Source organism: Danio rerio, chromosome 1 (assembly GCF_052040795.2).
Source record: "Danio rerio strain M-AB ecotype USA chromosome 1, GRCz13ab, whole genome shotgun sequence".
In the NCBI taxonomy this organism is placed as follows: domain Eukaryota; kingdom Metazoa; phylum Chordata; class Actinopteri; order Cypriniformes; family Danionidae; genus Danio; species Danio rerio.
The window spans coordinates 12,549,863-12,566,633 of NC_141021.1; the positions used below are offsets into that span (position 1 = coordinate 12,549,863).

Sequence of the window (16,771 nt, forward strand, 5' to 3'; positions counted from 1 at the left end):
TAAAAACTATAAGTAATGAATACGTTTTTGAGGTAAACGTCTTAGCTAATGGCTTGTTAATAATAAGCATGAACTGTACCTTAAAATTAAGTTTGAGAAAAACATAAAACAAAAGTCTGATCAACTCACTACATTCCTGCTGAAAAAAAGGTATTGCTTCCTTAAGAAATGAAATAAACAATCGTACTGATCCCAAAACTTTTGAATGCTACTATACTGTATATGCATTAACCTAACCTACTTAAGTAAGACTTATAAAATCTTACAAAAGACAAGTTTTTAGGCATTTTTAGATCAATTTGACGCTTGTGTCTTTCTGATTGAGAACAATATTTTCAAAAGCAGCCAATTAAACGCACGGCTGTCATCCATGCATTTCATCTACTTCAAAGATCGATGAGATTTTTCTCTGCATCCATCCATACGACAATCTGTGGAAGAACAACATTCAGCCATCTAGAAGCAGTAATTAATATCTAAGTGCGTGTGTGTGTGTGTGTGTGTGTGTGTGTTTAATTAGATCCTGATGCCGCAGAAGTGTAGCAACATTGGCTAGTCGTCAAAGGAGATGATCTTGGCCTTGGGCATCAGGCCTATCTTATTCCACTCTCGCTTTATCTTCCTGCTGCCACACACACACACACGCACATACACAGCTGCTCCATCCTCTGTCCTATCATTACAGCCCATTTTTGGATGGTTTTTTTGGCTTCAGAACTACATCTGGGATCCAAGCATCTTTCTCCTACAATAGCACTCCGAGCTTATATGTAGTGAGTTTTGTGCGCTGTACTGTACTATGAGAGCGAGCGTTTGCTATTGAGCGTGCATGTTGACTCTGTGTGTCTATTTCTGCTTACATGACTTCCAGTCGGGCACTTTTGGAGTCATTCCCAGCTGGTGAGATGACCCTGCAGGTGTAGTCTCCGATGTCTCCGGACCACGTCTGGCTGATTTGGAGTGAACCCTCCTTCATTGACACTCGCCCACCAGTCGACACGCTCAGCGGCTTGGTTCCTTTCTTCCATGAATATCTGAGGAGAACGAGAGTCTTTGTGATGACTCATGATCCACCAAAAATATCACACTCCTGTAAGACCTGCAGAAAACACTCTGAGCCTCGTGAGACGGTGCAACATCACATGCTGTATGAAGGTGTCTCTTCTTTATGCACTTGATAATGACCTGAACATGACGGGTAAACTGGGTATACTATTTTTATCCCTTATGAAAAAATAAACATTTCATTTCATAATGGTCAGTTTTCATCTACATGGGTGCTAAAGTGGATAAACGGTTCACCTAGCATAGCTGGTTACCAGAAAACATTGTTTTGGACAACGGTTAAAGAGATAGTTCACACAAAAATTTTAATTCTGTCATTATTTACTTACCCTTCACTGCAAAAAATGATTTTCTTACTTAGATTTTTTGTCTTGTTTCTAGTCCAAATATCTAAAAGTTCTTAAATCAAGAAGCATTTTCTAGACAAGCAAAATATATTGTCTTGTTTTAAGAAATAATATGCCAAAATGAAGCATATTATTTCTTAAAACAAAACAATATGTTTTGCTTGTCTAGAAAAATGCTTCTTAATTTAAGAATTTGTAGATATTTGGACTAGAAACAAGACAAAAAATCTAAGTAAGAAAAGCATTTTTTTGCAGTGTTGACTTGCTTCAAGCTGCTTTGAATCTTTTTGTTCAGAAGATATTTTGAAGAATGTTGGAAACCTAGAACTAGGCCCACATGAAATGGGTGCATGCAGAAATCCACAGATTTCCACCAATTTTTAACCCATCACTATTTATTCACTTGTGTAAATGTGTGTGAATATATATATATATATATATATATATATATATATATATATATATATATATATATATATATATATATATACATATATATATTTATATTTATATTCAGTTTTTAATTTAATTTAAGTAATATTATTGACAAATACAAAAATGTCCATATGATTTATTTTCAATACAGTTTGTATTGTAATATTTTATGTCTTTTAGTAGTTATACAGTGCATCTGGAAAGTATTTATAGCACTTCACTTTTTCCACATTTTTTTAATGTTACAGCCAAAATGGATTCAATTCATTTATTTCCTCAAAATTCTACACACAATATCCCATAATGACAATGTGAAAAAAACAGTTTTGAAATTGTTGCAAATTTATTAAAAATAAAAAATCTAAAACATCAGATGTACAGAAGTATTCACAGCCTTTCCTCAATACTTTGTTGATGCACCTTCGGAAGCAATTACAGCCTTAAGTATTTTTGAATAAGATGCCACAAGCTTGGCACACATGACTTTGGGATGTTTTACCCATTCCTCATTGCAGTACCTCTCAATCTCTATCAGGTTGGTGGGGAAGTGACGGTGTACAGCCATTTTTAAATCTCTCCAGAGATGTTCAATATGTGAAATACCCTTTAACCATTATCCAAAACAATGTTTTCTGGCAACCAATAAGCTTGCTGAACTGTGTTCCCAGGTATAGTAAAGCAGTGCTAACTTAATTTTTTTTTCAGAATTTAATATTCAAAGAATTTGATTTAACAGCTGCAACAATAGTAAATAAATCAGTATACAGCAAAAAAAAAATCTATAAAATAAAATTTAAATCCATATAATTATGAACTTACACAAACTCAACAACTTTATGGTTGGTAATATTGGTTTCTGATTAAATCTTTTGTGATCATTAAGACTGCAAACTGAATGAAATACAGTAAACATAGTATACAGAGTACATATTACAAACGATTTCTAATTAAAACAATGTCAAATGTGATGTAATGAAATTTAATCTGTGATAATATCTGAATTTTCAGCCTCATTGCTCCAGTTTTCAGTAACATATGATCCTTCAGAAATCCACCAAATATGCTGAAGTGGTGATCATAAAATAGTTTTTCTATTTCTGAATATTTTTGTGACTTGTGGTGGAAATTAAATGAGCTTTTGGTCAAGGTTTCTTGATGAATTAATAGTTCAAAAGAACAGCATGTTTTGATACTAAAATTATTTATAACATGGTTAAAGTCTTTAATGACATTTTTACAAACAATTTAAATTGCATTATCCTTGTTGCATAAAAGTATTAATTTCCTATTAATCCCAAAACTGCTGAACGGTATTGAATACAGTACTTAAAGCAAGGTCAGGTACTTTGTTTTCCATCCAATGCGCTCAAAGAAACAAAATCATTATTTCCAAGGTAACTGCATGCATGGCACACAATGGAGGTACAAAAGATCCAATCATCTGAGCAAATATTTCAGAATTGACTCTGGGTAAAGTCGCATTACATAGATTTGATGTGCATCTACCACAAAAATGTATGCAGCATTCGCAAAATAGTTGATTCACCTTAAGTGCCTCTTCAATTAGTTTGGAAAAGTACTTCAGTTGGTTGCTTATTAGTAACAGTAAAGCTTGAGTTAGCATCGTTAATTATATTCCAATGCAAACCTCACTAAGAATGCAGTTTCATTTAGTTACTAGGGTATTCATGACCATGATTAGAACTGCAGTGTTTGGTTGATGGTCAAGAAAGAAGCATAATATTCATTCTATTTCAGAGGTCGCCACCGAGAAATGAACCACCTATGCAGTAGGTGAACCAGTGACCTTCTTGCTATGAGACGACAGTGCTAACCATGCCATCCAGAAGCATAATAATATTAAGTAATTAATATCAAGTATTAAACTCAACAAAACATAAATCTTAAATTGGTTCAGAATAAGTCAAGGGTAAGTAAAGGATGACAGAATTTTCATTTTTGGTTGAACTAACCACTTTAACCACTATCCAAAACAATGTTTTCTGGCAACCAACTATGCTAGCTGAACTGTGTTGCCAGATATAGCGCCACTGAGCCACCATGCCGTCCAGAAGCACAATCACATCAACTAATTAATATCCAGTTATAAACCTTGTTTATTTACCGAAAAATTCCAATAGATAAAACAGCTTATTAAACGACATGCAATTACTTTTCACAATCTGTAGAATTTGTACAGGTTTCCCATTTTAATGTGTCAAGAGTGTTTTATTAAGCAATTGATTTTAACTTTACCTGTAAAGTGGATTTGTTGTACGTGATAGCATTAAAGTATCTTAATCCCACAGAACGTAACTGACTGTTAAAGTTAATTTTGCATCTTAAAGCTCTGTATCTCTTGCACTGCATCAAGCCATCTACATTTTAGCTTTAACCATTCAAAGTTACATAATGTGTGCCGGACTCAAGTAAAACGACATAACTAATCCTTCACAAATAAATCTCATTCATTTATTTATTTTCTTGTCAGCTAAGTCCCTTTATTAATCTGGGGTCGCCACAGCGGAATGAACCGCCAACTTATCCAGCAAGTTTTTTACGCAGCGGATGCCCTTCCAGCCGCAACCCATCTCTGGGAAACATACACACACATTCACACACACACTCATATACTACTGACAATTTAGCCTACCCAATTCACATGTACCACATGTCTTTGGACTGTGGGAGAAACCAGAGCACCCGGAGGAGACCCACGCTAAGGCAGGGAGAACATGCAAACTACACACAGAAACACCAACAGAGCCGAGGTTCGAACCAGCGACCTTCTTTCTGTGAGGCAACAGCACTACCTACTGCGCCACTGCCTCGCCCGATAAAAATAAATAAATCTCAATGAGAAATTTTCTGTTGTCAGATCTCTGATATATTCTTTAATGAATTACAGTTGTACAAAAACTGTCACTGGGGAGAACCAAATAGCTAATAGGTGCAAATTAGATCACTGTAAAAAAAAATACTGATTCATAAGTCATGACAACATGTGTTTTTACAGTATTTTACCTTATTTTAATAAATTAATAAGGTTCAATTACATTTTTTAAAGTTGCACAAATTTGATGATGTCTTAAGTCATTTTAGTCTACACTACCTGACAAAAGTCAACATCAACAGCCTCAAGAGAGGTCTCAAGAAATTTGTGCTGCCCATTACATTACAAACTACAGGCGAGGGCAAAGGAGGATAGCGCTTCTTCTCATTTAGCCTCTACATCAAAGTTCCTGAAAGCAAAGAAGATAAAGGTGCTCCAGGATTGGTCATCCCAGTCACCAGGTTTGAACATTATTGAGCATGTCTCAGGTAAGATGAAGGAGGGGGTATTAAAGATGAATCCAAAGAATCTTGATGAACTCTGGGAGTCCTGCAAGAATGCTAGCCATTCCAGTTGACTTTATTAATATAATGCAGTTTCAAGATGATGGGAGCAATAACAATACCAATTCTTTTTCCACTGCACCATGACTTTATATACTACACTGTACATTATTTCTGTTAAGTGACAAGATTTTTCTAAGTAAAATCAGACTTTACTGTCCTAATTAAATAATTAAAAATCAAGGCATGGTCATATTTTATTTTGGTAAAATAAGTGTAATCTAGAGACCTTTGCCTTTCAATATAAGCCACTTCTGATACCAAATAATCAACTAGAAGTCAAGTTATTATTTGTTGATCCTAAAACTTGGATAGGCGACAAGACTTTTGTCAGGTAGTGTATATAAGTTTAAACAACTTGCAAAATTAATTTGACTCAACGTAAAAAATTGAAGGCAGGAACACATTTTTCATCCCAAAAGGTATATATTAGTCCCTTAAACTTTGAGTAAAAAAGTAAAAAAGTGCAGCATTTGAAAAGATATCTCCCCAGTGGCTGTTTTTTACCTTAAAGTGAAAACCTGTGATTCCCAACATGCATGAGAATTGGAGCTCTGACCTGACAGTGACTCTGGGATCGTGGGTTGCTGCACAGTGCAGTACAGCGGTGGTTCCCTTGATGACACGCTGATCCTCAGGGGGTGTGGAGATGAAAGTTCGACCTGATTAATAACAAATGTAGTTTAGGACAAAACCACAGCTTAATCATTATTCACAGTCCTTTTAACCCTATTTGGTAATTCCCACTGACAGCTTCATTAGGAAAACAGAATGGAATTTACAAAGCATGAACGTTTGAATATTCATGCTGCGTCTCAATGAACATATAGCAGGGCTGTAGCAAATGAACAAATTCTCTCTTTCGCAAAAACAACCCACTGGGTCCAATCGACTTGATTAAAGCTAATGCATGTAATATTTTCAACATTACAATGCTTTCAGCCAGTGTATTATGCAAAGACAATGGGACTGTTTTTTTTTTGTCTAAACAATGGAAAATAGATTGCTACAATTCCGTGTATTCACAAGCTTAAAAGACTTGCTTGGCTTAATATAATGTTAATGAAGTCTATTACAGAAATAAATAGAAAAAAGTAACTTAAACCTCATTTAAAAACATCCATATATTCTGGCCAATGGGGGTCTTCATTAATTTAGGTGCTCAAAGTAACACTCAGTGAGCCACTGCTCCTGATGCTGGTGCTATTGTTACGACAAAACAACTCCGAATACAACATACTGATGCACAATGTGTAGCTTTTGGCTTTCATTTTCAGTTGAAGTCAGCTGAAAAGTTAAAGTTGACTTTTGTTCAGTAAATACAGCAGTCAGCACTAAAGTTTATCAAAACCTTTAATCAGAGTTGTCCTAAAACTATTAAACAACACCCATTCTTGTCTTAGGACAATTTCGATAAACTTTTTTTGATCCACTTCAAACAGCAGTCAACTTGTATTTGTGTATGTGTGTAAGAATATATGTAAAGTACTGTATATCTTTCAGTCCATGTATGGTTTGTTAGGATAGGACTTGTTAGCAATATTCTCTGAATTGATGGAATTGTGAATGCTGAACAGTACAAATAGATTTTAATTCATTGTGCCACAGACGCAAAGGACTTCAGTGGTAATAGTTTCCATTTCCAGCAGGATAAAGATCTGCTAATTGCAGTGAAATCCTATTTGGAGAAAGAAAACAGCTGATGAAACACAAATAGTCATGAAGTGGCCTTCACAGTGTCCAGACCTGAATGTTATAGAGGCACTGTAAGATCACCTGGACACCCTAAACCTTAAGAACTCTGGAAAGTGCTAAAAGAAGCCTGATATTACACAATGGCAGGACATTTAGAACCGTTCAAGCTATGCTTGGTGCCAAGGAAAGCCACATTAAGATGTTGTGTTGTTGATTTTTGTACATATTTCCTATATTTTCTGTTTGTTTTTAATAAAGAGACTGATTGATAAGTATAAGCTGGTAATAGTACTTAGGACTTTTGCAAAGTACTCTAACTGTGTGTAGAGGTATGCTTTGTGTTATCGTGATTTTCATACTGACAATACATTATATTCAGTTATGATATTGTTATACGAGTTCTGTAAGTAATAAAGATTGATTATAAAGCAGCGGGTAATTAACAACCAACCACGGCAATAAGTTGGCAATAAGCTTTCCTCCATTTTGATAAACCACTCTTCTCAGGTGTTGCACAAATGTGATTGGCTAGCATCAGCATATTTGCATAAAGCAATCTGATTGGCTGACACCTGAGTTAGCTTTTGAAAAGTTACAAGTTTTTCATCCTCTGCCATGAGCAATAAACCTAACGCGACTCATTGATCCCACAATTCAATTTAGTAACGTTTGACGTCACTGCATTCAAAGTAAATGACTAATGCTCCATGTAAATAGAGCATTTTGGGGATATTACCGTTTTACTAAACTCATGCCTAAACAATCCAGAGATTGAACAATCCAATTGTCTAGTGTTGTCTTTTTTCATAGTTGTGAACTATACATCAGAAGTATGTGTATTTTAAATGTATTGTTTGCATATAATATGCAGTCATGCCCAAAATCATTCATATCTGTGGCAAAATCTAAATTAAAGTTACTTTTAATTAACAAGCAAGTAGTTTTTTTGACAGGAAATGACTCAGGCTTCTCCCAAAAGATAATAAGATGATGTACAAGAGGCATCATTATGGAAAGGAAAAATATTTCTCAGCTTTTATTTACACTGTTCAAACACTTTTAAGTCAGAGTTTGCCAGGGGTATTACTAATTTCAGGCTTGACAGTATTCTCCAGGTTTAATCAGAGAGACGTCTTGCTTTTCCTTTTTAAGTGCCTGATCCAATAACACCATTATTTAGGCCGGTTGTCAACTATGTTCCTCCACGCAGCGTAAACCAACATCAGCATCATTAAGCATGCAGAGCAAGATAAACTGAGGCCTTGGGATTTCAAGATGACACTTTTCCCTGTGCGAAATTACTGCAAAAGACTTACCATTTCACAAATACCCTGCTCTGCTATGCCTTTACAATCAGGCCAGCTAATGAATGTGGCAATTAAGCCAAACAATGACTGCTGATAAAAGGCATGTTCATAAATTGTCTGCAATCCTGAGTCCTCTGAATTTTAAGTACTCTAAATTTGTTTGTACTTTCAAGTAATTAACGACAACATATTTTTCATAATATTGCACTTTCGTACTTAAAACTGTCAGGGCCACGGTGGCGTTGACCAGTCCCTCAGTGTTCGATGCCAGGCATGTGTAATTCCCTGCGTCGCTTGGCATTATGGGTAGTATCTGTAAGCCTCCGGACTCCAGCAGAGTGAAACGAGGCGTCTGCACCGATCCGCTCGCTAACACTTGAGATCCTGCAACATTTATAGAGTTTAGTCACAAAACTGCACTGATGTTTGACATGTAAGCATGTACAGTTGAAGTCAGAAGTATTAGCCCCCCTGCATATTTTTCCCCTCGATTTCTGTTTAACAGAAAGAAGATTTTTTTTTTTAAAAACATGCCGTTTTAATAACTAATTTCTAATACCTGATTTATTTTATCTTTGTCATGATGACAGTACATAATATTTAACTAGATAAATTTTTAAGATACTACTATTCAGATTAAAGTGATATTTAAAGGCTTAACTAGGTTATTTAGGTTAACGTTAAGGTAGTTAGGCAAGTCATTGTATAACAGTGGTTTGTTCTGTAGACTATAGAAATAAACAGTGCTTAAGTAGACTAATAATATTGACCTTAAAATGGTTTAAAAAAAAATAAAAACTGCTTTTATTTTAGCCAAATAAAACAAATAAGACTTACTCCAGAAGAAAATATATTTTAGGAAATACTGTGAAAAATTCCTTACTCTGTTAAACAACATTTTGAAAAAGATAAATAAATAAAAAATTCACAGGAGGGCTTTAACTCTAAATGACGTGCAAACAAGGGAGAAAGTAATGTTACGAACCTTTCCTCCAGACGATGGCAGGTTTGGGGGCACCGGATGTATCACAGGTGAACACAGCTGATGTACCGTCAGTCACCGTGATGTCAGAAGGGGGCGTGGTAAACAATGGTGACATGCCTAACATCAAAACAAGACATATAATTGAAAAAGAAAAAAAAATTACATAGAAAATACTAAGTGACAGACACTTAAAATAAAACAGTTCAGGTTTAAAATGACAAAAAAACAAACAAAAAAAAAACTGATACAGTATTTCAAGTATTCCATCAATGTGAAAAAATATGCCATTTGATAATGTAAAATGGATCATCATGCTAAAATGTCATACACGTATTATTCAACCATTCAGTATGAAGCTTTTAGCTTGGTACACATTACACCAAACGATTAGCCCCACTTATTTGGATTTACAGCTTTTCTCAGTGGCTTTGGTGCTTTTCTCACAACACTATTTACATTTGCACAACAGTTAATGCATTTCTCAAAACAATTAGTCATTTGTAGCAGTTTCTCGTTCCTTCCAACAAATTGCAAGTGCTTTGTGACATGCATCAATTAAAACTCAATACAGTGAAGAACACAATTGTGTGTGAAGGGAAGTCTTCGGGGGCGAGACGCATCATTTACCTGCAGAAGCGTCATGTGGGCATAGGGTTGGTCATTATACACTGTTTTTTTGAGGAATTTAGGATTTAGAAAAGGAGAAAATGGGGTACAAAACTTGTCGGTTGGTGGAAAACCATTTTGTTTTTTTGACCAGAACAGCCCAGTGTCCCATCATCTTTGGCCTATACTAGATTAAAGCAGTGACTGCTTAGTGATCAGTTAAGAAATGAGTGTGTGCACATTTGAGGAGTGTGTGTGTGTGACATTGTGAGTAAGTTTTGATTGGTTGTGTTTGGAAAAGGAAAGCAAGAAGCTTCTTGTTAGATTTTTGTGTTTTAGATAGAGTTGTGTGTGGTGTTTTGAGAAAAGTCTTTTATACAATTGAAAATTGAGTTCAAGGCTAGAAAATATTTTATGGTTTTGGAGATTTGAGGTGCAGTTTTGCATTTTGAGTGAGATGTTTCAAAAACTGTGTGACAAGAAAAGATTTTATGTGTAAGCAGTTGGAACAAACTGTAAATGGCGAAATAATAACTTTTACTGAAAGAAAGAGTGTCAAAATTTCTACAAAATATATTTCTCAATAGTAAATGTGGTGAAATGTGTTCTTGCTCACAGCAAGAAGTTCGTTGGGTCGAGCCTCAGATGGGTCGGTTGGCGTTTCTGTGTGAAGTTTGCATGTTTTCCCTGCATTTGCGTGGGTTTCCTCCGGGTGCTCCGGTTTCCCCCACAGTCCAAAGACATGCAGTACAGGTAAACTGGGTAGGCTAAATTGTCCGTAGTGTTTCTCAGAGATGGGATGCGGCTGGAAGGGCATCCGCTGCATAAAAAAAAAAATGCTGGATAAAGATGTCGGCGACCCCGGATTAATAAAGGAACTAAGCCGAAAAGAAAATGAATAAATTAATATATAATGTTTTTGATCTGTAATTTCTTTAATTTTACATTTAATTATTTCTAAAGAATTACAGAAATTAATTACAGTTTGAAAAACATTTCAATGTAGAACAGCTATTCAAAATGATTCTTATATTTGACAAATATGTTATTTTTACTCTATATTTAAAACAGCTCTGATCCCTTTTTAGTAGATATTTGGTAAGATATTTTGAAATCTAATCCAATGAAATCCCTACATTTTACAAGAGACTTTAGCCTGAATTAACCACTGCCATAAACTCTTGTAGCATCAATTTATTCACCACTCTTATAGCATCAATTTATTAAGCTATTCACTTGTTAATTAATTACATAAACATGACGAATGTGCCTAACTTTAAAACTCACAAACTTCAATAAAAAATGGTGTGAACTGAAATGAAGCTGGAGAGCAGAAGAGAGATGAGGATGACTAAGCGAGAGAAAGAGAGAGAGAGAGCTGGAGGTGTTGATTAAGTGCTGAGTGTGTGCGCGCGTGTGTATGTGTGTGTTAAAGGTTGATCTCTCAGTAGACACTGATTAATTACACAGATCAATGAGGGGTCTCTGAACTCCCTGATCAATTCACAAGCGAGAAGAGAAGAGAGCGAGATCACTGACTTTTAAAACATCCATGGCTGTATTTATGCACCATCCTTCCATTAGCTTGAAGCAATAGCTCAACCAAAAATGAAAATCCTGCCATCGTTTACTCACCCTCTTGTCTATCCAAACTAATAGCTCATTTCACAAACATAAAAGTAAGATACTTTGTAGAATCAAAGCACAAAAATGAATTTAAAACAGAAACAAAACTAGCATGAATGAGTTTATTAAGTACTGTCTGCTACTATGCTATGCTAAGAAGCTAAACGAGCCATTGGTTTTAACATCCAGGATGTTGCATTATGTTGACTGTAGACAGCATTAGCATTTAAAAATTTCTTAAATTAGCATATCATCTAACACAACTGCCACATTTAGCACTTCAACATTTATTAAACAATCATTGAAATGTTATGAAAGGTACGTTAAGACATATAAAATTAGCTAATAAATGTTATTAGCCTTCAACACATCATTGACATTCAATAACAAACATCGGCCATTTCGCAATCTCCAGATTTTCTACAATATCCTAAAATGCACACTTTGAAAGAAAATTACTAATGAATCACTAAATAATTTGACGCACAATTGTATACGTATTAAAAATCATGCCAAAAAATGTATTTTTAATGAAACTATTTGCATGCATGATGCAAATATGTGATATATTCAAAACAATAAAACAATTAAAGATATAAAATGTTTTTTGTTTGTTTGTTTTTAAACAGAGGCAGTTTTTTTATTATATTATTATTAATATAATTCAATTTAATTAATTAAATAATATTGTTTAAGTGTATAATTTAATTATTATTATTCATTCATTTATTTTCTTTTTGGTTTAGTCCCTTTATTAATCTGGGGTAGTCACAGCGGAATAAACCGCCAACTTATCCAGCATATGTTTTATGCAATGGATGCCCTTCCAGCTGCAACCCATCACTGGGAAACACCCATACACTCTCATCCACACACATAGACAGCGTGCAGCTCATCGGCAGCTGCTGCACAGATCAATCTATCTCTGTCTATTCTATCTAGTTACCCATCTATCTATAAATACACCTTTTTTTCACTTTTCATCTGTACCAAGGCCCGCGGCAACTTCTTCCTATGCTGTTTCCTTAACCTGCAAGCCTTTATTTTTACAAATTATATAGATCCTAAAGAACTGTATGGTTCTTACGCTCTGAGGAGTGTGATTCATGTCTTTTCAGGTGCACTCGGTCAGAAGACAATTGCCTGTGATATCATGTCATTTTGCTTATGATTGTCAGGATGATGTAGGCCTATAGTTATAATAATATTTATACAATATAGTTATAATGGTATTTATACATGATCAAACTAGTGTGCAACTTAAGCAAAACAAATACTTAAATTGTATTAAATTTGGTTTTGTAGTTCAGGCACAATTAAATATATGTTGCCGTTTATAAATCATTTAAGTTCATTTGATTGAACATATAATAAAAATGGATATTATCGATGGAGTTATTAGGTAAAATTGCTCCGTTTTACTGTCATTTAATGTTTTTGGTCATTATCAAAGCACTGGCATTTTAATTGAGCGTGAGCAGCGCAGCAAAATTAGACCCAGCGCCATAACTATTATGGCACTGCTGTTTCAGCGACGCTCACGCCTCGCACTGACGCGCTCCTTCTGGGTGCAGTATGAAGGCTCTAATCTGTTAACATGGACACCGAAAAAAAAAATGCACTGCTCATGCTCTGCTCACACTTGCGGTGTGAAACAGGCTTTATACAACAGCCTGTTGGGCTACGATAACAACCGATTATAAATTTAATGGTATTTTATCTTCTACATGTAATATGCTAAAATAAGTACAAAATATTGTGGCACATTGTATCATGACATCATATTTGGGTGAAAATCATCCAAAATGCTGGTGGTGACTGGCAACAAAAACTGTCAAAAAAGTGAGTCAGTCATGAAGGATTGTGAGTGAATGATGCCTGATTTTTTTGGGTGAAATATTTCTGATCTTACTTGTGATGACCAGGTTGGTGTGTGCTTGGATTTCTCCTGCTGTGTTTTCAGCAAAGCATTGGAATATTCCGGCATCGTCTGGTTGGATTCTCCGCACTTGAAGAACCATTGAGGAGGTGGTGAGCTTGTATCGAGAGTTGTTGAGTGTGGAGAGCGGGATGGCATCTTTGAACCACTCCAGCTTCGGTGTGGGAACCCCTGAATAATACATTAGGCATGACAAGGTTATTCAGCAGCTATCATAGATCTTAAATAAACATACACTATTACTGTATATTTAATGTATTTATCCTGTGATGGCAAAGCTGTCATTTTCAGCATAATTTCTCCAAGTTTAAATATCACATGATACTATGAAAATCATTCTAATATGCTGAAAATTATGCATTATTATTATCAATGTTTAAAACAGTTGTGCTGCTTAAAACTTTTGTGGATAATCCATTACTAGGACATGTAAAACAAAACATGATTAGTTTATTCACCAAAGACATATTAAATAAATTGATCAAAAGTGTCAGAACAAATGTTTCAGAAAAAGGATTTCAGCTACATTATTTAGTTAGAAAAATAAATTACAAAATGAGTTTTAATAAAAAAAAACTGTAGTTTTAAAATATAACTGGGGACCAACAATCAGGGGTACATTTCCAAAAAACCATCCTTAGCCAACTAAGGTCGTAAGGTCGTTGTTACAAACAAAGTTTGTTGATTTAGCGTTTCCCAAAACCATCATTGCAACAAACATTCGCAAACTGCGTTGCAAACTTGGATGTTTGCAACTATACCTCTGGAGCTGTAGTTAGAGCATAGTTTCTGGTTGTGTTCTATTCTAAGTTGTCCCCCCTATTGCTTCAAACCTTTCGAACATTCCAACATTCATACTTGGATTGATAAAAAAAAACCTTAAAGTCATCTCTATTAGGTGTAATTTGCTTTTAAGGTATTTTTTACAGTTGAGTTTTAGCAATCTTCATATTGGCAATTGTGTTCCCTTTGCAGTACACTTTGAAAACATTTATGCCTTTTTGAACACAGTCGTGGCGACCTATTATTTAACAGCAGAATTTACGTTTCGTCTCCAAAGCTTGTGTAAATAAAAATATATAGCACATGTTAATGTTTTTTTTTAACAGTAGATTATTTATTAATAAATGTATCTGTACTGTATTAAAGTTGTTAATCCACTTCGTTAAGAGCGTTATTATGGTCGTTTTACGCTATAACTAAAGTGGTTTAAACGATGGATCTGCAACAAAGAAACTACGGTTTTGGGATACACTCATCACTACATCGTTCTTTTTTTCAAATGATGCATCATACTATGATAGTTCAGCCGCGAGTTATGTTATTGTTTATGAAATGCACCTCAGCATGTTAAATCCATTTACTTACACTGTAAAACCCAAAAAGTTAAGGTAACTCAAACCATTTGAGAAAACCAATTGCAACAAACCATTTAAGTTCAAAAACGAATCCTAATGAGTACTGTGAACTTACTCCATTTTAGTAAACGAAGCAATTAGAGCAGAGTAAACCCCCCCAAAAATGAAGAAAACTCAAACTAATTGAGTACTGCAAAACCCAATAAGTTAAGGCAACTCCAACCATTTGAGAAAACTGATTTTCAACCTTTTGAGTTCAAAAAACTAATCTATATTACTGTGAACTTACTCCATTTAGGATGAAGTACTGAGGTATTTAATCAACTCATTACCTTCTACACTGAGTTCAAAACTCTTTTCAAGTGAGTAGAATGAACTTTCAGTCAATTTTGAGCTAACTACACTCATTTCATTTGATAAAGTTAACTGTTGGGTTTTACAGTGAGGATCATTGTTGATAATCTTGTTTCTTCATCTAACACACTTATATCAATTGTAAGTCACTTTGGACAGTCATTAATAGTATTAATAGTCATTATTAGTAGTAATATCATTATTAATAGTCATTATTATTATGCTAAAGATATTTGATAATAATATGTAGATTATAAAGTTTTTGTTGGTTTGTATATATTTAAAAAACTTTTTTTTTTTACTTTTTTTAAACATTTCAATGAACATCATCGATTTGTACTGTAACTGAAATCTTGTAACATATTTTTCAGTCACTTTTGATTAATTTAATATGTTGTAGTTTTGATTAAATGTATATAATATAATATAATATAATATAATATAATATAATATAATATAATATAATATAATATAATATAATATAATACAATATAATATAATATAACATAACATAACAACATAACATAACATAACATAACATAATATAATATAATATAATATAATATAATATAATATAATATAATATAATATAATATAATATAATTTTATATAATATATTATAATATAATATAATATAATATAATATAATATAATATAATATAATATAATATAATATAATATAATATAATTTTATATAATATAATATATTAATATAATATACAAACACATCCAGGGTATAGTTTAGCATTGTAATCAAGTCCAATCTGAACATGCAAGCATAGGCACATTCCTGGAATGCGTATGCATAAATCCATCTCGGAATATAAGCAGCTAGCCCAAATTCTTACAGTGCAGATTTACACGAATGCCACATGACATTTGGTAGAAGAGAAAATTATTACCAAAGCAGCCACACACCCACACGGAGAGCTTGATTTATCACAAAGTTAACGTTTTCATCAATAAACCTTCATCAGGGCACACTTTGCTTTAATTAATGAAAATTTAATCTAATAAATTGGCTTTGATTGATTAAACTTCCAATAAAATTTTGACATGCTTCACCGCTAAAAAAAAAGAGAGCACGAGAGAGGGAGATCAAGAAAAAAGCGCGAGTGAGAAATCAAGAAGAGAGTGCAGAAATGAATAAAACGCCAATTATGCGTATTAGCAATAATTGTAAATTAAGTTGGTCTAAAGCAACTCATGATCCGCTCATCATGGCATGCAAATGAAAGAGTATATCATGGATAAATCCTACAGCTCGACAATTTAAAAGGTCAAATATAGCAGAGGAGTCTCTGCGTTGAGAGTCGTGTCACACCCACAGGGATGCAAGACAAGGATGTTAAAATAAGCCTGTCAAAAACAAGCTCGCTGTAATTAAATTTCTGACAGTTTATGACAAAGTGCACGCAAACTCAGCTTCACACCCTTGCGAGAGTGCAAAAGGAACGAGTCGAGATTCACGGCAAGTGTAAATTGCAAGAGGTACAATCTCTGCCACATGAAAAGGAAAAGTCTCAGTACTTTCAAAAAAGTTTGGCGAAGGAGAAACTGTCCAGATTTCTGTTCAATAAAGGAGGAAAAATATTACGAAAGAAAGAAGGGGAGAAGAAAGAAGCGTTTGAGGTCTCTCTTTACGAATTTCTCTTGTT

General features: G+C 34.2%; 1 protein-coding gene across 18 annotated transcripts in view; it reads right to left on the minus strand.

The window, feature by feature from the left end:
• Positions 1-16,771, minus strand: part of sdk1b (sidekick cell adhesion molecule 1b) — a 456,411-nt gene that overhangs the window by 140,618 nt on the left and 299,022 nt on the right. For all 18 annotated transcript variants that reach the window (NM_001443429.1, NM_001443430.1, NM_001443427.1 and 15 more), the window contains 5 exons: positions 13,375-13,572; positions 9,231-9,347; positions 8,462-8,629; positions 5,803-5,905; positions 861-1,034 (listed from right to left, as the gene is read on the minus strand). In NM_001443429.1, coding sequence (NP_001430358.1) covers positions 861-1,034; positions 5,803-5,905; positions 8,462-8,629; positions 9,231-9,347; positions 13,375-13,572 — 760 coding nt within the window. The remainder of the gene's footprint in view (positions 1-860; positions 1,035-5,802; positions 5,906-8,461; positions 8,630-9,230; positions 9,348-13,374; positions 13,573-16,771) is intronic.